General features: G+C 45.5%; 1 protein-coding gene across 1 annotated transcript; it reads left to right on the top strand.

Annotated features, from left to right (window-relative positions):
- The first annotated feature begins 2,414 nt into the window (after nt 1-2,414).
- Nucleotides 2,415-2,988, top strand: LOC133815065 (uncharacterized). The gene is made up of 2 exons (XM_062247952.1): nt 2,415-2,690; nt 2,794-2,988. Exons 1-2 carry the CDS (start codon nt 2,415-2,417, stop codon nt 2,986-2,988), a joined length of 471 nt encoding a protein of 156 aa, XP_062103936.1.
- Nucleotides 2,989-20,388: the final 17,400 nt, after the last annotated feature.

Raw genomic sequence — 20,388 nt, 5'->3', positions numbered from 1 at the left:
GCAAGAATTTGTTGTAAGAGGAAGGTGGTAAAGTTCACGCAAAATTTGATGAGTCGTTCATGTTCATGGGAATAACCACTAGACCCAGGATCCCAATCATCACAACATTGATGGTGAGAGAGATTCTATGGGATGGGTGAATGGGGGTTTTTGGAAAATGTAGTTGATTAAACTAAAGAGGCACTGCAAAAGCCAGAGGAAACAAAAATATTACGAGAATTCTTGGACGTGTTCCCTGAGGATTTACCAGGCTTACCACCTCATCAAGAGATTGAGTTAGCATTGTAGACCAAACCTATTTCAAAAGCATTGTATCTGATGGAGTTGAAGACCCAACTTCCAGAGCTACTTGACATAGGGTTCATTAGGCCGAGTCGTTCTCCATGGGGAGCACCAGTGTTGTTCGTGAAGAAGAAAGATGGTTAAATTAAAATGTGTGTAGATTGTAGGGAACTCAATAAGGTGACGATCAAGAATAATTATCATTTTCCAAGGATAGACGAATTATTCGATCAACTTCAAGAGAAGGTGGTCTTTTCAAAGGTAGATCTTCCATTTGGATATCACCCCTTAAGGATTAAGCAAGAAAATATTCCAAAAATGGCTATTCGAACAAGACCTGGGCACTATGATTTTTTTTAATGTCCTTTGAACTTTGCAATGCCCTGAACGCGTGCATGGATTTAATAAATCGAGTGTTTATGGATTGTCTAGATAGGTTCGTCATAATATTCGTTGACGATATTCTTATATACTCAAGAACGGAAGAAGAGCATGAAGAACATCTTCGATTAACGCTTCAGTGGTTAAGAGAGCACATGTTGTATGACTAATATAAGACGTGTGAAATTTTGTTACCTCAAGTGGAATTTTTGGGGCATTTATAAATAAGGAATGAGTTATGGTGCATTCGGAAAAAGTTGAAGCAGTAAAGGATTGGGTGCGACCAAAGAATGCCTTAGATGTTTGAAGTTTTCTTGTGTTAGCCAGATACTATTGATGATTTGTGGAAATATTTTCCAAAATTGATAAGCCATTGACGGAGTTAACCAGATGAATTTGAAGTTCCTTTGGATGGACAAGTACGAAAGTAGCTTTCAAGAGTTAAAGGAGAAGCTAGTCAGTGCACCCGTATTAAGTCATCCTTCAGATAGCGAAAGGTATGTGGTTTATTAAGACACATCAAAACAAGGACTCGGTTGTGTACTGATGCAAACTTGAAAAGTGATGGCGTACATGTCAAGGCAGTTAAAGGAATTGAGAAACGTTATCCAACCCCTGATTTAGAATTAGCAGCAGTGGTGTTTGCTGTAAAGATTTGGAGACATTTTCTTTAAGGAGAAAGATGTAAGATTTATAATGATCACAAAGGTGTTAAGTATTTCTTTACTTAGAAGGAGCTGAACATGAAACAGAGATGATGATTGGAACTTGTGAAAGACTATGATTGTGAGATACTATATCATCATGGAAAGGCAAATGTGGTCACAGACTCCTTAAGTCGCATAGGATATGGTCAGGTGACAACATTAAGGAATGTTCCAACTAGGTTGGTTGAGGAATTGGATAGATCTGAAATTGAGTTTATCACTGGTGGATTAGCCAATATCTCATTGCAATCAACACTTTTGGAAAGGATAAGGTAAGGACAAGATGATGATCTAGAACTAGTTAAACATCGTTAGAAGGTTCAGGAAGGGAATGCTAAGGGATTTTCCATTTCTGACAATGGTGTGCTGAGATACCAGAATAAAATTTGGGGGTGCCTATTAAGGAAAAGTGTATGTATTATATTTTGGAAAAAGCTCACACTACTCCTTACTCATTGCATCTAGGTACAACCAAGACGTATCAAACTTTGAAAATGTTGTATTGCTTGCCAGTGTTGAAGAAGGATGTGGTGGAATATGTGGCAAGATGTTTAACATGCCAATAAGTAAAGGCCAAACACCAAAAACCAGCTGGGTTGTTGCAACCTTTAAGTATCGCATAATAGAAGTGAGAGCACATATCGATGGATTTATTGTAGGACTACCAAAGACTACGAAGCAGCATGATTCAATTTAGGTGATAGTAGATAGATATACAAATTTAGCACATTTCCTACTGATGAGGATGGTATATTCAGGAGATCATTATGTCGAGTTATATGTGAAATAGGTAGTATGATTACATGGAGCACCTAATTCGATAGTGTCAGACATAGATTCAACATTTACTTCCAAGTTTTGGGGAAGTTTAAAAAAGGCAATGGAGATGAAGTTAAAGTTCAGTACCGCATTTCATCCTCAGACGGATTGACAAACTGAAAGGACAATCCAAATATTGGAATACATGTTGCGGGCATGTGTGCTAGATTTCTTTAGTTTATGGAGTAAGTATCTTCCATTGATTGAATTCTCCTATAACAATCAATGGATGGAAGTGTAGGATGTCGATACATTAGGATGATACATGAATCAGTTCAAGAAGCAAATGAAACCAATGTAAAGATTAGAAATAGGATGATTGCTTCTCAAGACAGACATAAGAGTTATGCAAACCTGAAGCGCAAAGATGTGGAATTTGTAGTGGGTGATAGTGTTTTGTTGAGAGTGTCACCAATGAAGGGCATAAAGAGATTTGGTAAGAAAGAGAAGTTAAGTACCAGATATGTAGGACCTTTTGAGATATTAGAAAGAGTTGGGCAAGTGCTTATGGGTTGGCCATGCCTTCAGCGTTATCATGAGTTCACAATGTTTTCCACGGATCGATGCTAAAAAAATACATGTCGAACTCATCTCACATTCTCAGAATGAGACATTTAATCTACAAGGAATTTTTTTGTACGAGGAGAAACCAAAACATATTATTGATCAGAAAGAAAAAATGTTAAGGAATAAGAGAATTTTGTTGGTTAAGGTTCTGTGGAAGAACAATGCTGTTGAGGAAGCTAAATGGGAATTGGAGAAGGATATGCTTGAGCAATACCTAGAATTGTTCAGTTAAATATAGGGGATGAAATTCCTTTTTAAGGGGGGATAGTTGTAATATCCGCTTTCCTTAAGGAGGGGTATTTTGGTAAATTGGCTTTCGTTAAGGGAGATTTGGTAAAATTTTGTGAATTATGTGCTTTATGATGTATGAATATTTTTCATGATATTAAAATGTATATGTAAACTTTTATGTATGCCTATGGTTGTCAAAAGAATGAAAACAAGGATCTTACATTGTTCCTTCAAGTAATAGGGGCATATTTGTTAAGAATATCTAAGATTTAGGGTTAAAGTGGAATTATGATAATTATGATAGATATTGTAATTTCTATAAGTTAAAACTATTAGTTTAAGTGATAATTACTAAAAAAGAGGCTTAAGTGAATTAATGTGGAAGTTTAGATGAGGGATAAGATGGTAATTTCGTGGAAGATGGTTAGTATAAATAGATTAAGAAAGACTAGGGTTAGGGTTTTGAAACACTAAAGAAGAAGAAAAGAAACTCTCCTCTCATGCCTAGTTCTTGAGAGTTTCTTTGGACTAAGATTGAAGGAAGGACTTCATGGTCAAGGGTTGTCAAACTCATGGGGGTAAACATGTTTGTACGCCCTGATTTTCCCATGGGCTGATTAGAAAACTGAGCTGCGGCCTAATCATGATTATCTCGTGGACATCCCCAATACCGGAGCTTCTGTCATAAGGTCGTACCTCCTTAGCTCGAGGAAACCCAAGAGTTCGCCAAGATTGCCCAAGACTTGAGCCTAGACTCTGAAGGGCGAGGGTTGAGTTAAGGATCCAGCTCGTGGTATGAGCTGAATATGGAGGCTATGACCTTTTGTAAAGTCAACACACGCAAGGTAAACGTGCATATATCAGACATCACGTGTCTGATATGCCCCTGACTTCTCGGTCACACAGCAGGAATGTGCGTATTCAGACACCCACGACTGGGTTGGGCCGTGCGGCCCATTATCTCCTTACCTATCGATTTGACCATACTTATGTGTCAGGTTTAGGAATTAATCATGAATGTCACAGAGTTGATATGATAGGTAAGAAGGTCACGGGATGACCTTCTTACCAACTCCCAAGTGCCTTCTCCTATAAATATGGAGACCCTGGGAGTTGAGAGGGGTTGGATGATCTCTTGTAAGAAATACTCTGTAATCAAATACCCAGTATACACCAATAATATTTACTAGTGGTGTAGAAGGATTTTAACCTTTGAACCACTTAAAAAATGTGTCTTGAGTCACCTCTTTCCTTTTCTAAGATCATATATCTGTTTTGGTTCGACATTTAGCACTAATCCCTTTCTCTTCTTCTCTTAATTACCTGTTGGCAAAGAACCACGTCAATAGTTTGGTGCTTTCATTGAGAGCAAGTTCGATTAGTGCTGTTGCAAACATTCAACTATGGTGACTACTCGGTCCAGGCACGGTAACGAGACAGAACAACCTGATGGGCAGGAGGCTCATCATACTGCCATCCCTGGTGAACAAGTTCCTGAAGTCCAGCAGCGGCCAGGAAAATAGCCGGCGGGCCAAGATGATACTGGTAGTTCGGTGCCTCGGCCGCCTAATCCAAACCCATGTTATTATACTGCGATGGAGATGGAGAACGCTCAGCTGAGGAGCCAGCTAGCAACAGCTAGCCAACAAATCAAGGATATGCTGGCCCGACTACCCCCTCTCACAACGGATGCTAACGTCGGAGAGAGGCAAGGTGAGGCTCCTAAGTCTCGCCGGGGTAACCAGTCTAGGCATAGCCGTTCGGAAAAACTTCCAGCAGCCAACTCCACCCCTTCCTCACATCATCAAGAGGCAAACTTCGAGGAAATGCCTAGGGCCAGACCACAGCAATACAGCTGTTTGGTCAGGACGTCGACTCCTAGCTCCCAACCATCCTCGAGAACGCCCAGAGGAGCTCAAGGAAATTCCTGAAGGAGATCCGGGGAGGGCTCACGACATCAGCCCGTCCCCAACAACCGTCCTGTGCCTCGTCCAGATCGCCAGGCGCGGGACCAGCAGGTTGGCAGGGCCGAAAGGCCCCCACCAAACTTGATCCGTCCTGACGGAACTAGGATCGCCTCTCCAGTCAGGCATCCTCCTTCTCCAATCAGTTATCCGTCTCCTCCTCGGCTCGTCCGAGACATCCCAGCCTATGGAGGTAGTAGGAGAAACCCGCCATCGTTTGGACCTTCCCAGCGTAGCAGGGCGTCAGGGGAAATCTCAGATCCTCACTACCAAAGGCGGATTCCAAGCCTATCCAGCAGGAGCCACTGGACCGGCAGTTGCTGGAGTGATCTCTCCGGGGGAGACCTGCGTCAGCGTTTAAGTTCGGCACAAAGTCATCAAACCACCCAGGGAGGCGACTTGCGAGATCGCCTCAACTCTCATAGAGGGGAACGAGCAGGAGGAGATGGACAGGTCGCTCAGGGGGGGCTATGTCCGAAGTACGTAACGGAGGGAATTTCCCAAATAACCTATCTCAAGATAGGAGGGGAAATAACCCACCAAATATGTACAATGGATCCGGAGCTGTTGAACAACCCCCGGAATAACCAAGGACATCAAGACCAAACCCTCGAGCGCCTGACTCAGATGGAGGAGCTGATGAGGAAGCTCCTGCCAGAAAAAGAGAAAGACGAATATGATTCAGGGGACGAGATGGAACTCTTCGCCCCCAGTGTAGCAGCAACGGCGTACCCATCTAGTTTCTGTATGCCTCACTTGTCAAAGTTCAATGGGGACGGAGACCCATCAGACCATTTAGGGATGTTCAACACCGTGATGATGGCCCATAACATTGGCCCCGAGCTGAGATGCTTAATCTTCCCTTCCACACTGACTGGACCTGCCAGGCAATGGTTCAGGCAAAGTAAAAGACAGTCAATCAGTTCCTGGAAGACCTTCTCAGCTGACTTCAAAAGGGCATTCCGAGCCTCCCAGGCCGCCCGTGTTTAGGCCGACTCCCTGGCCAACGTGAGGCAGCAGCCCGGTGAGACTCTGAAGGCCTACCTGAGCAGATTCGCGAACGTTGCTGCTCGAGCTAGAGACGCGGATTATAGCTCTAAGCTCATGGCCATGAGAACTGGAATCCTCGTCGGAGGAGACCTCTGGAAGCATATACAAAGGAAGGGAGTCAGCTCGGTTAACGAATTCCTTAATAGGGCCCAAGAATGGATAAACTTGGAGGAAGCCGAGGCCTCAGCTGCGGGAACCAGCCAGGTCCCCGAGCAGCCCGCTGGAGTGGGGACGGAGGTCGTGGCAGCGACCCAAAACGTCACACAGAACAACCAGCCCGGTGGAGGCAAAAGAAAGGGAAATGGTGAAAACAGTCAGCACGACCAAAAGAAGAATAAGTCCATAGAAAAGTTTAAGCCCGTCTTCATGACTTATACCGAGCTCACCCAGTCTAGGGAGAATATCTTCCTAGCCAACTCTACTCGAGTCCCCTGGAAGAGGCCGGAGCCATTGAAGCACCACAAAGGGAAGAGAGACACTTCCAAGTTTTGCTGTTTTCATAACAATGTCGGCCACAATACCGACGATTGTAGGCATTTAAAGAATGAAATCGAGACTCTCATTCGAGCCGGCCCCTTGGCTCAATACGCACGAAACAGGGTTCCAGCGAGTCGACCTGCTCCAGAAGTCCCGGCCAGCCAGCCAGGGCCTCGGATAGATCAGGATGTTCCTCCTCCCATGGTCGGAGGAGAGATATCCACCATCTCTGGAGGTCCGCACATGTCCGGCACGAGCAGAGGCGCCCATAAGAGATACGTGAACGAACTAAAGGCTCATAACGTAGTGGAGTTCGTCCCGAAACAGCGTCAGTCAAAGCAGCAGCGATTGGAGAGGCAACCAATCATTTTTATGAAGGAAGATGCGGGCCATGTCTAGTTCCCTCACAATGATCCTCTGGTCGTAGCAGTCTAGCTTGCCAACCGGAGGGTGAGGAGGGTACTGATAGACAATGGGAGTTCGGTGAACCTCCTATTCCGATCCACCTTAGAGAAGATGGGCTTAACTGTGGTCGAGCTAAGGGCTACCTCCATGATGCTGTACGGTTTTTCGGGAGAAGGATCAGCAGCGATAGGGATGATCGAGCTGGTGGTCACCCTAGGTGAAGGATCTCGGACAGTTTCCAAACTCCTCGAGTTCGTGGTCATTGACTGCTCCGCTGCCTACAATGCCATTTTGGGACGACCTACGCTCATAGCTTTTGAGGCTGTCACTTCCATTCGCCACCTCGCGATGAAATTCCATACTTCGACGGGAATCTGCACTATCCATGGCGATCAGCTCGCTGCCAGGGAATGCTACAGCATTTCCATGAAGGGAAAATCTAAACTCGAGCAGCTGGCAATGCCCATTTAAGATGAAGAGGAATCTCAGGAACCCTTAGCTGTTCCTGAGATTGAGAAACCTCAAAGCGCCGGGGGGGAAAATGTCGTCTTAAGTGAGGATATTGACCCCCGAATAGGCAAGGACAGATTCGAGCTCCAGGCTATTGAGGAGCTCGAGGAGGTGAGTATCGATCCGCAGAACCCTTGTCGGAAGGTCAAGCTCGGGAAAAACCTCTGTAGCAAAAGGAAGGCGGAGCTGACTACGTTTCTGCAGGATAACTTGGACGTATTCGTATGGTCGCACGAGGACATGGTGGGAATTAGCCGGAGTGTCATCATGCACACGCTTCATCTGGATAAAAGCATTCCTGCCAAGTCTCAGAAGCAAAGACATTTAGGAACAACCCGGGTTGAAGCCCTAGAAGAAGAAGTAGCCCGGCTAAAAAAATGTGGCTTTATCTGTGAAGCCAAGTTTCCAATCTGGGTCGCCAACCCCATGCTAGTTCCAAAGCCTAACGGGAAATGGCGGACCTGCATCGATTTCTCCGACCTAAATAAAGCCTGCCTCAAGGATTGTTTTCCATTGCCGAGGATTGACCAGTTAGTGGATGCCACGGCGGCGCACGATCTCATGTCCTTTATGGACGCGTACTCAGGCTACAATCAGATCGCGATGAATCCGGCAGACCAGGAACACACCAGCTTCATGACCCCGACTAACGTTTATTGTTACAAGGTCATACCGTTCGGTCTGAAGAACGCAGGAGCTACCTACCAAAGGCTAGTAAATAGAATGTTCGCGGACCAAATCGGAAAGAACATGGAAGTGTACGTTGATGATATGCTAGTCAAGTCAAAGACTGCCGATAACCATGTTTCCGACCTGGAAGAATGTTTTAAGATACTACGGGAATATGGCACGAGGCTCAATCCACAGAAATGCACTTTTGGAGTCGCGTTAGGGAAATTCCTGGGGTTCATAGTCAATACCCAGGGAATCGAGGCAAACTCCGACAAGATCAGATCACTGCTCGAGCTTCCTTCGTCCAGGTTGCGAAAAGATGTCCAAGGCCTGACAGGAAGAGTGGCAGCCCTCAACCGGTTTATTTCCAAGTCCACCGATAAGTGTTTGCCCTTCTACAACCTGCTCCAAGGAAATAAGAAATTTGAATGGACAGTAGAATGCGAAAGTGCATTCCTCGACCTGAAGGCACATCTGGCTGAGCCGCCCGTGCTATCCAAACCCAAGGCAGGAGAGCCTCTTTTTCTCTACCTGGCTGTCACTGAGGACGCAACTAGTGTCGTACTGGTACGAGAAGAGGACCAAGTTCAGAAGCCAGTCTACTACATCAGTAAGAGACTTCTCGGGGTGGAATCCCGATACCCACTGATGGAGAAATTGGCATCCTACCTTATCACGGCCTCACGAAAGCTCAGGCCATACTTCCAGTCCCACTTGATTCACGTCATGACCGATCAACCTTTAAGGCAGGTTTTGCAAAAACCTGAGGCCTCGGGACGTTTGTTGAAATGGGCAGTCGAACTCAGTCAGTTCGAGATTTTCTACACTCCACGAACTGCTATAAAAAGTTAGGCCCTGGCCAATTTTGTGCGGAATGCACGGGATTCCAGGAGGATCCAGCAGAAGACTCACCCCGGGGCACCTCGCCCCAATCGTTGTGGAGGATCTTTGTGGATGGTTCATCCAACGAAAACGGCTCCGGAGCTGGAATCATTTTGATATCCCCTGAGGGACATAGATTCCACTCGGCACTGAGATACATGTTTAAGGCCTCCAACAACGAGGTCGAATACAAAGCTTTGTTGGCCGGGCAGAGGATAGCCCAGGAGTTGAAGGCGATCTCCGTCCAGTGCTTCAGTGACTCCCAGCTCGTGGTAAACCAGGTTCTGGGCGAATATCAGGCACGGGGACCTAAGATGGCCGCCTATCTGGCAAAGGTAAAAGCTAAGCTGTCCGCATTTGAGCGAGGCTCGATCGAACAGATACCTCGGGAGCAGAACGCTAATGCAGATGCTCTTGCAAAGCTCGCCACCTCTGGAGAGACGGAGACCTTGGGGTTGGTACCAATAGAATTCTTGGAGAAACCAAGTATAGAGGAAGTCAGGACGGAGGTCGAGATGATCGACACCAGGCCGATCTGGATAACCCCCATCCTTGAATATCTCGTCGAGGGCAAGCTGACTGAAGGACGTAACGATGCACGGCAAGTCCTGTATCAAGCTCCTAGGTATACGATAGTCGATGGGGTGTTGTACCGACGTGGGCACTCCCTACCTCTCCTCCGGTGTGTTCTTCCAAGTGAAGCAAAGGCCATCCTGCAGGAAGTGCACGAAGGATTTTGCGGAGACCACACTGGGGGGCAGAGCTTGGCCTTAAAGGTCCTGAGGCAGGGGTATTACTAGCCAACTCTATCCAAAGACTCGATCTCATACGTGAAGAAGTGCGACAAGTGCCAGCGATTCACCGCAGTTTCCCGAGCTCCTCCAGTCGAGCTAAAGATGATTTCATCCCCATGGTCATTTGCCGTTTGGGGGATAGACTTGGTTGGCGCCCTCCCCACTGGAAAAGGCAGGGTACGTTATGCCGTGGTAGCCATCGACTACTTTACTAAGTGGGCTGAGGCAGAACCTTTGGCAACGATAACATCTAAAAAGGTGCTTGACTTCGTGGTTAATAGCATCATCTGTCGCTTCGGCCTACCCAAGAAGATCATTTCCGATAACGGCACTCAGTTCGATAGCGACCTGTTCACCGAGTTTTGTGAAAGGCACGGAATTGTGAAAAGTTTCTCCTCTGTGGCCTATCCTCAGGCGAATGGCTAGGTCGAAGCTGTCAACAAGACCCTAAAGGCGAGCCTCAAGAAGAGATTAGATGAAGCGAAGGGGGTCTGGCCAGAACAGCTCCCCTAGGTCCTATGGGCATACCGGACCGAGCATCGGACTCCTACGGGACATACTCCCTTTTCCCTAACCTTTGGGAGTGAGGCAGTCCTCCCCGTGGAAATTAAGGTTCTTTATCATCGAGTCTAGTATTACGACCAAGATCGAAACCACGAGCTCCTGTCCAATTCCCTCGATCTGATTGATGAAAGGCGAGAGGATTCGCAACTCCAGCTCACCCATTATCAGCAGAAAATCACTCGTTACTTCAACACCAAAGTCAAAAAACGTGCCTTTAGTGTTGGCGACTTGGTCCTAAGGAGAGTTTTCCTGGCCGGGAAAGATCCCAAAGACGTAGTTTTGGGACCAAACTGGGAAGGACCATACCAAGTCATCGAAATCATTAAGGAGGGAACTTATAAGTTAGCTCGACTTGATGGAGGGGCATTCCCATGGACTTGGAACGCCATCCACTTAAAGAAATATTATCAATGATTCACTTGTAAGGCTTGGAAGGCCACTTTTTATGTATTAATGAGAATCATCTTTTTATGCATGTTTGCAAGTGTAATCTAAAGTAACCACGAAAGACCCTTTCCCAGTTACTTGAGGGGCATATGGTACCTGGATATAACCAGGTCTCCTTAATGACTTAGAAGTTGATTCATATCGATTGACCGTTGTTTTCTTAAAAAACACGAGATATTGATAAGGGTTAACGTTAACTAAGTCCTATCCTGGTCTTAACCAGGTCATAAAACTTAGAAGTTGATTTAAATCTATTGATCGTTGTTCTTCTTAAAGAGCTCGAGATATGGATAAAAGTTAACGCGAACTAAGTTTTCAAATTAAGTTCCTGGTCCTAACCAGGTCATAAAACTTAGAAGTTGATTTAAATCTATGAATCGTTGTTCTTCCTAAAGAGTTCGAGATATGGATAAAGATCAGCACGAACTAAGATTTCCAAGAAATTGTAACCAAAATGCGTAAAGGCAAGAAAGAAGATCAATTAAAAGCGTTAAATCAAATTGTCTCGAGGTGAAAGCACCTCATGCAAAGGTTACATAAAAAGTATTTAAAAATATTGAAGGGCACAAGAGAAGAAACACCCTAAGCTCCGCTAGGTGGCCCCTTGGAGGTCGCCGTCTCGCCTTGCTCAGCGGCGCCAGAGCCTTCCCCGGTCTCCGAGGGCGCCTCTTTATCAAGGCGAGCTTGGAACTTCACCAGCAAGTGCTCCTAGAGGCTCGCTGACATGAAGGAGAAGTCAGCGTCCGAATTGTAGACCCAGCAATGATAGAACAGATCTTCCATGGACTGTTCCGAGGTGGTCCGCTCGGCCTCTAGGGCAGCCTGGATCTCAGTCTTTGCGGCATCTAGGTCTGTCCGCGAGGTGGCGAGGGAAGTCTCGAGCTCTTGGACCTTCAGGCGGGTTTTTTCCAACTCAACCTGCGAGGCCGCCAAGGCATCCTTAGCCGCCTGCAGAGTAGTCTGGTGCTCGCTCCTCATGTCTTCGAGCTGAGTTTTGGTCCTAGCGATACTCCGGTGAAGGGCAATGGCGCTCTGCAAAGGTAAAAAGGCAATCGCCTTAGAAAATCAGAGCAAAGTGTAATGATAAAAACCAAAAAAAAGTTAGTTAACTTACCGTCATGGCCATGCCCAGTGAAGACTCCAGCACGCCCGCCGGGCTCATTGTCTCGATGGCCCGGAGCTCCTTCTAGGTGAACTTGTATATGTGGCTGACGGCATAGTTCGCCGACTCATACAACGTTCCCCGGAAGGCCTTGGGGATCTTCCCCTGGTCTTGGGGATTGATTGGGATGTGTACGTCGGAGGGTATAATCGTCGAGGTCCCGAGCTCTGTTCCTGCGTCCCGGGCGGCGGCCGGAGCTCGCGGAAGGGGTGGAGGCATGTCGCTTCCCCCTGCGACGGGAAGAATCGCTCCCGCGACCTGGGCAGCTGGGGCTTGCTCTTTCTCCTTGGCAGAAGACTTGGTGGGGGTCCCGGCGGCGTGCTTGGACGTCCGGAGCCTTTTCATTTTTGGCTCAGCTGAGGGGTTCCCCCCGAAGACCGCACCTCGCAGGCTCTCCTCGCGCTGAGTATTCTCTTCTGTCAAAACAAAAGCATGGTTAGTAAGAGTTAGCAACCATACAGAGAGAAAAACAAAGGGGTAAAGATAAAAAGTATATGAATACTAAGGGAATCCTACCCCCCGAGCTCGAAGAAGAATCTAAATCGATTACTTCCCGAGCTGGCGCAAGTTCTGGGTCCGAGTCTGACTCAGGGCTAGATTCCTCTACATATTGCCTAAGCCCCGGAGCTACAGCACCCCTCCGGAGTGATGGCCATGTGCGAAGGTTGGTCCCATACTCCTCGAATAGGATCGACCTAAAGGCTAGGGTGTTATCTACTACTACGGTACCCGTAGGTCAGCTATCTTGGTAGTCCAGCATAAGCCGGTCGACACAATGGAGCAAGGTTGTGTTCAGGACCGGATCTCTTCGGTGACGATGGACGAGCTGCCTAGGATTGAACCTAGCCAGCCGGGGGTCTATTGTGGCCCTATCTAGACTCCTAAACATGTTAGGGTTACCTTGGCCAGAAGGACCCGCGGCTGCTCCGGATTGGATCCTCTCCTCGCCCGTACTCTAGGCGACCTCCAAGGCCCGCTTCCTATTCCTCATGAGGGGAACTTCCTCGCGCTCGTCCTCCTCATCTTCATCTCCCGCGACCTCCTCCACGATGATGGGTCTGGTGTCGCGAGCTGGGGGAAGCCCACGGAGCCTCCTGAGGTTTAAAGTCTGATTTGGGAAAATCAGCTTGCATGCTACCATCGTCTCGTCTGTTATGAGCACGCGATAATCTTTCTCGCTGGGGGGCAAGCCCGTCAGCGTCTCGTATTGGGCCCCGAGGGTCACAGATTTCTCTGTCCTCGCGAAGATGGCTGCAGAATTAGTCTAAGTCAGAAAGGGGTACGGAAGGAACTAAAACGACACTTAACTTCCAAGCTAATGATGAAAAACACTTACTAGGATGATTGAAGTAGTGGAACTTGCAATTCTTGAACCCCGTCGACATGAAGAATTGATCCTTAAAGTCGTTGGGGTAGCTGTGCAGCTCGATGACCGCAGTTGTATTGGGGAATCAGGTTAAGTAGTAAAACCCGTCGCCTCGCCCCCGCTGATCTGGGCTGGCCTTGAGGCAGAAAAAGTATAAAATGTCCGCTGGAGTGGGGACCTCCCACTCATGCTTCAAAAATAAATATTTCAACCCCGCCAACAACCGATACGAGTTGGGGGGGAGCTGAAATGGTGCCAACCTCACATAATTGAGGGAGACCGCGAAATACTGGTCCAGCGGGAGGAATGCCCCTGCCTTGAAATGCTCGCCGCTCCAGGCCGCGAATACCTCGTCGAGCGGCGCGCAGCTCCGCTCTCCTTCTGCGGGAGGTCGGGCCACCACAAATGTTCTCCCCAAGGTGATGTTTTGGGAGAGAAAGATTTTGTTGATCTTCGCCTGGTCGGTGACCTTTGAGACGATCCTCTCCGTCTCAAAGAAGGCATCGGGGGCGACCTCGACCTCCTGCTCCACCGCCGGCCCAAAGTTGAGGATTGGGGAGTCTGGCATCACCGCCTTTCCTTTGTCCTGCTGTGAGGCCGAGCTGCTGACGGTCTTCTTGGGAGCGTTCCTTTTCGATGCCATCTGGTCGCCTAACGAACAAAAGAAAACATTTCAGAAAAGGTGACCCAAGCATGAGGAAAAAGCAAAGTGTTATTTGCACGAGCTGAGGTAAGCCCAGCTCGTGGAGAGTGGGACCACGCGGTTCGATGAACACGCACCTGTGCTCCCAACAGATCCCTGATTACTCGGAATTCGTGTGTCAGGAGGGTCAGGATAGAATTTTCCTTGGGGGGAAAGTTTCAGTAGGCAAAAATTGCAAAACCGCTTGTGAAGCGTGTTCCCTAAGCTACCTGGTTTTGCACCCAAAGTTCCAAAACTCCTACCCAGAGATTTTCCCCAGAAAAAGCATCCTGTAAACCATACTCTTAAGTGATTTCCTACAGCAAAGATACCCTAACCTAAAAAGGCTTTCACCCTCCGTATCCACAAAACCCAGTAAACCCTTCCATGCGGCTACAGTAAAATATTTACCTAAGCTACAGTGAAATATATTTTCAGAACACACATGGTCAAGAAACTTACAGTGTTTGGCTGGGAGGTGGATGAAGGTGTCGCCTAGGTGAAAGCTTCGTCGGAGTATTGGCTTCCAAAGCTTTGAAGAAATCCTTACGTCTGAGCTTCTTGAACGCTGAGTGTAGCAGTCACAGAGAAGAAGGTTTTTTACTTCTGAGATGAAGAGAGAAGAAGGAGAGAAGAAGGAGAAATTTCAAATGAAAGGGTGGCCCATGCGTAGGGTGGCCACCCCTTTTTATATAAGTGAAGGGTCACGTGTAGAGGGCCGTTGGATGGCCCTGATGAGGGATCCGAGGCCCTCCACTCGAAATACGAAACAACAGCTGGGCATAGGCTACGCCATTAAATCCGGTTCTCGTAAGACGTACCGTCACCAACCACGATGTTCCACGTATCAGGCGCCTGCGTAAGAGGTGGAATGTGAAGAGTTCATGGGGAAGCCTCTAAGCCCCTACTGTGGTCTTATACGGCGTGGTATACCACGAGCAGGGGCTTGGGGGGCAGATGTACGCTCTGATTTTCCCACGGGCTGATTAGCAAACTGAGCTGCGGCCTAATCATGATTATCTCGTGGACATCCCCAAGACTGGAGCTTCTGTCATAAGGTCATACCTCCTTTGCTCGAGGAAACCCAAGGGTTCGCCAAGATTGCCCAAGACTTGAGCCTAGACTCTGAAGGCTGAGGGTCGAGTTAAGGATCCAGCTCGTGGTACGAGCTGAATATGGAGGCTATGACCCTTTGTAAAGTAAACACACGCAAGGTAAACGTGCATATATCAGACATCACGTGTCTGATATGCCCCTGACTTCTCGGACACGTAGCAGGAACGTGCGTATTCAAACACCCACGACTAGGTTGGGCCGTGCGGCCCATTATCTCCTTACCTATCGATTTGACCATACTTATGTGTCAGGTTTAGGAATTAATCATGAATGTCACAGAGTTGATATGATAGGTAAGAAGGTCACGGGATGACCTTCTTACCAACTCCCAAGTGCCTTCTCCTATAAATATGGAGACCCTGGGAGTTGATAGGGGTTGGATGATGTCTTGTAAGAAATACTCTGTAATCAAACACCCAGTATACACCAATAATATTGACTAGTGGAGTAGAAGGATTTTAACCTTTGAACCACTTAAAAAACGTGTCTTGAGTAACCTCTTTCCTTTTCTAAGATCATATATCTGTTTCGGTTCGACATTTAGCACTAATCCCTTTCTCTTCTTCTCTTAATTACCTGTTGGCGAAGAACTGCGTCAACAATGTTAATATGTTAGGAATGAATTAATGATTATATAAGGTCCGGTATTATTATAAATGTTCATTTCTTAAGAAAGAAGAATTTTTATTGCATGAGATTTGTTGGGGTTATAGAATTAGTAGATTATCATTAATTTTTGGAATTTTATTTATCTATATAAAGTGCATGATGATATAAATGGATTAAAACGTGTAAAATCCAAAAGAATTTTAAAAAATAGAGTTATATTGATGGAGATATGGCATTTCAAAGTTCAGTCGGCATTTGGTTTTCGAACAAGCACCGCGGCGCAAAAGGGAACGAATGCCAAAAATCTAGGGAAATAAAAGGGTTGTGGAGCTCAAATGCTAGGGCTGCGGCACTTGATTGCGACATGGTCCTTTTTGGTTGTTTTTAGGCCATTTTGAAGTCGTTTCATATGGGGTTCGTCATGGACTTTCTCCCTAACTTATTAGGTACATTTTTATGAATTTTAGGACTTTATTAATGACACTTATAGTGGTTTGGGTCTTAGGAAAGTAAGGGTACTTTCATAATTTTTTGTTTTGACACAAGTCTCTAAAAGATGAAAGTTTGTATGTTGTTTGACATAGGGCTTGCTAAGACTACTTGAAGGGAAATATTGAGGTTGTGGATCGCTTCTTGAATAGAGGTAAAAAGAGTGGACACCTACGTGTAGGGTAAATGTGTGTTATACCTATTTTATATCATGTTATGAGTATGTTTATGATATGTTGATGTTATATTCTAAACATGTTGGTTAATTGTGTTATTGTAAGAGACGTTGTATGAAGCACGATTGTGTTATTGTTATCATGTTATGCATCTTGTTATGTTTTGGGTTTTGGGGAGTTGTGTCTTACATAGCTCTTCTTATTGGTCTTGGCTCAGGGATACTCTGTATGCAATTAAAGGCCAGGCAAAGAGTGCCCAACAATGAGTTAGAAGATGCGGTGGTGGGGAGTACATATTTAGGATACTTTGACCTTAGGTGTAACGCCCCAACTTCCCTAATATGGCTTAGTGCCCATGTGATTATGTGTTATGAGCATGCTGTTATGTGAAGTATGTGAATTGTATTATGATATGATTATGCTTGCATGTTTAAGTGTATTGAATATGTATGTGGGCCCATTTCATATTGAAAGGGCATTTTCGTAATTTTGAGTCACTGAGAGTAGAATTGCAAATATGTGTTATTTATAATTGGGACCGCATTATTATGTAGATATAAATGAGTAGCATGAGGCAATCCTAGTGAGCAAGTTAGCAGAAAAGTCACAACGGGGTGAAATACCTGGCTCGAGTTGATCTCAGGGGTATTTTGGTAATTTGGAAAATTACCGGGTTTTATTGAGTAACAAGAATTAATTTGGTGAGTGCTCGAGTTTTGTGGATTAAGTGGGAATTCATGGTAATTTGAGATTAATGAGAATTATGCCGAAAAGATTAGAATGCCCTTGGTTTTGGTTAAGGGGCATTGATTTGGCTAGGGGCAAAGTGGTCAATTACCTTATATCTAGAGTATGGGTCACCTTAGCTAAAGGTTTGGTCACTCATGTACCTAGCTCTGTTTTCTTCTCTTGGGTTTTTACTTGTGTGGATTTTTGGAAGCTAAGAGAATATGTGAAGAAAGTGTGTCATTGAGGAATTTTGCTTGAAGAATTTAAGCTCCCTTAGGAAATTAGGAGCTAGCAAGGATCAACCAATGGTAGGGATATCGAATTCTATAGGTGAGTTAAAGATTTCTAGACCTTCCTTAGTGTTCTTCCTTCCACTTTGGTGTTTTCAGTTTAAAGTTTGATTTTGGGATTTTAAGGAGATTTGGTTGTATTTCAGTGGTTATTTAGTATTGGGGATAGTCTGTTTAGGTTGTTTGGGGACATTTATGGTCAAATTTTGCTGGAAGTATCTGTGTTTGTCAGATTTTTGGGACTGGTTTCGCAGGGGGTCGCGACTTTGGCAGTTTGGGAAGAACACCATATTCTGTGCTTCATTTGCACTTCTGGCAACCTAGCGCAGTGCGACCGCGCTAGCGTCCCAGAAAGGGGGAATTGAAATTCCATTTGGGTCTCGTGTTAGGGGGCGCGACCGCGCCAGGGGCCCCGAAAGGCTGAATTGTTTAATTTGAAGGGCTAGGCCTGGGGGATCAGGAATCTGATTTGGGAGTTCGCTTGGGGGCTGAGGGGAAAATTTTAGCGCCCTATTAACTGGGAACAATGGTCTCGGGAGTTAGAGCTCAGTTTGGAACTCAGGTTCTGATATTAATTCCTCATGAACATATACTTATGTTGTGATTAGGGTTTTCGCCATGCTCAAGTCAGAGATAGCGCTCGGGGTCATTTCGTAATTTACTCGAAGCTCAAAATAAGAAAAATGCACCCGATGTATTTGATATGTCATTAGGGCTTAGCCCGACTATTAAAAGTAAATATGAATAAGGCTTAGCCAAGTTGTTAAATGTAAATATGATTAGGGCTTGGCCCAGTAGTTAAATGTAAACATTATTAAGGCCCGGGCCCTTATTAATGAGCATGATTATAATTATGCTTGTGGTTATTTGATTAAGAATAATGGAATGAGTTGTGTTTGTTTATATGATTAATATGTTATATGTATGATTGTTCGTAATTGGAAAGCTCGGCTTATAAGCTGTGGTCAGCATGCGTGCAGAATGCAAAATGCAGACTGCTATGGCTAGGCCACCCTAGGAGTCTATTATGCACTTGACTGGCTCAGACGCCACTTGAATATATAGAAGTGCAATACGCACTTGTGTGGCCCTGTGGTCGTGTACTTGTACACTGTGTCTACTTGGTTTCAGTTATCACTATTAAGCAGGCTGTTATATTTTGTTGAGTATCTGAATCTATTTATATATGTTTTGTTGCTTAGCCTTGGCTCACAAGTGCTATGTGTTGCAAGTAAGGGTAAGGAAAAGCTTGGCCAACCCTGAGTTGGATAGCGTTACAGGAGGTGTGTACATATCTAGTACGCTCGACTGCCACGGCCGAGATATGGCAGAGCAACTAGGGTTGAAGCATGTTTCGCTGCATAGGTCATCTTATTTTGTAATCTTTGAGTTGTAAACAATTTTTAAACTTTTACATTGGGATCCCATGTAAAGACTAAAGTTTTTATTGGAAATATTTATTCCTTTGAAAAAAATTTAATACCTAAGCCATTAGTTACTTGCTCACATGTTTTTGTCCAAATAACTCATTTAGTCACTCTAGCACTAATTTATACACACGCCGTAACAATCCCTGATTAGTAGGGCGGTACAACTTCGTATCAGAGCTGCCAAGGTTTAAGGGTTCCTGATGATGGATTGGGCATGTACACTCGCTGTTATAGACAAGCTCGACTCAGGGTTTTGTAACTATTAATATAGTTATGTGTGAAATTGCTTAAATAAAATGTATATGCCTTGCCTGTTTGTCTAACTCATGTGACTACGAAGGAAAGATTTCTAAGGGGGTTGAATTCTATGATAGCCTGGGATGTACGAATTACTACAATACCTAGAGTGACGACATACGCTCAGGTAGTAGAGAGAGCCCATACTGCAGAGGGTGCTGAGAACAAGATCTGGCACGAGAACACGACCAAAACAGATACCAGGAGGATGGGACCTCCCTTTACAGGATCTTGTAGGGGCGGAGGCCCTAGTGACCAAAAAAAGGAAGACCCTGAATATTATTTTAGCTTCAAGCCCTGATAGGAGGCCACCGAGTGTACAGATTGGCCACCAAGCCAGCAATGGGATCTAGAGGATGTATCCAGAGTGCGTCAGATGTAGAAGACATTATTTGGGAGAGTTTTGGGTGAAGGCCTGCTTTCTATGTGGAATAGTGATGCATCTCAAGAAAAACTACCCATGAATGAAGAAAGAGGAGCCAAAAAATGCAGACAGCTTTACTCCAGCTTTAGTGTTCGCACTGACGCAGCCAGAGGCTAAGGCTAGTCCCTCAATTGTGACAGGTCAGCTTTCTTGTGCTATCATTTCTTATACTGTATTGATTGATTCTTGTGCTACACATTCCTTTGTTTCTAGAAGGGTAATTGATAGACTGTGTAGGCCATGTGACTACTATTCTGTTGGGTTTGGAACCTTATTGCCTATGGGGGAGTAGGTGGTCTCTAGGAGATGGGTCAAATCGTTACCTATGATAGTGGATGGCAGAGAGTTGTCAGTTAATTTGATTGAGCTAGCCATGAACGACTTTGAAATTATTCTGGGAATGGATTGGTTAGTTAGATATGGGGAAACCATTGATTGTAAAAAGAAAAATTGTAACCTCGAGTCTAAGCGTGAGGATCCCTTTGTATTTGTTGGCACTCTGCTTGGACCTCGTGTACTAACAATTTTAGCATTGAGGGCTACAGACCTACTTCGAGAGGGTTGCATAGGATTCCTAGCTAGTGTGGTGGATACCACTCAGGTCATGTCTGTGGGACCAAAAGAGACCAGATTAGTCTTTGTATTCCTAGATGTGTTCCAAGAGGAATTGCTAGGGTTGCCGCCACACAGAGAGATAGAATTTTTTATTGAACTGGCACCACGGATAGAGCCACTATATAGGGCACCATACACAATGGCCCCAGCAGAGTTGAAAGAATAAAGGTACAATTACAGGAGTTGTTAGACTTGGGTTTTATTAGACCCAGTTTCTCTCCAAGGGGTGCGCCAGTCCTATTTGGGAAGAA

Source organism: Humulus lupulus, chromosome 2 (genome assembly GCF_963169125.1).
Source record: "Humulus lupulus chromosome 2, drHumLupu1.1, whole genome shotgun sequence".
Lineage (NCBI taxonomy): Eukaryota > Viridiplantae > Streptophyta > Magnoliopsida > Rosales > Cannabaceae > Humulus > Humulus lupulus.
This window is presented reverse-complemented; position numbering and strand designations above follow the sequence as displayed.

Coding starts and splice junctions, on each gene's coding strand:
- LOC133815065 (XM_062247952.1), top strand. CDS start 2,415: ATGGATGGAAGTGTAGGATGTCGATACATTAGGATGATACATGAATCA. Junction 2,691..2,793: donor TATTAGAAAGAGTTGGGCAA/GTGCTTATGGGT, acceptor TCACATTCTCAG/AATGAGACATTTAATCTACA.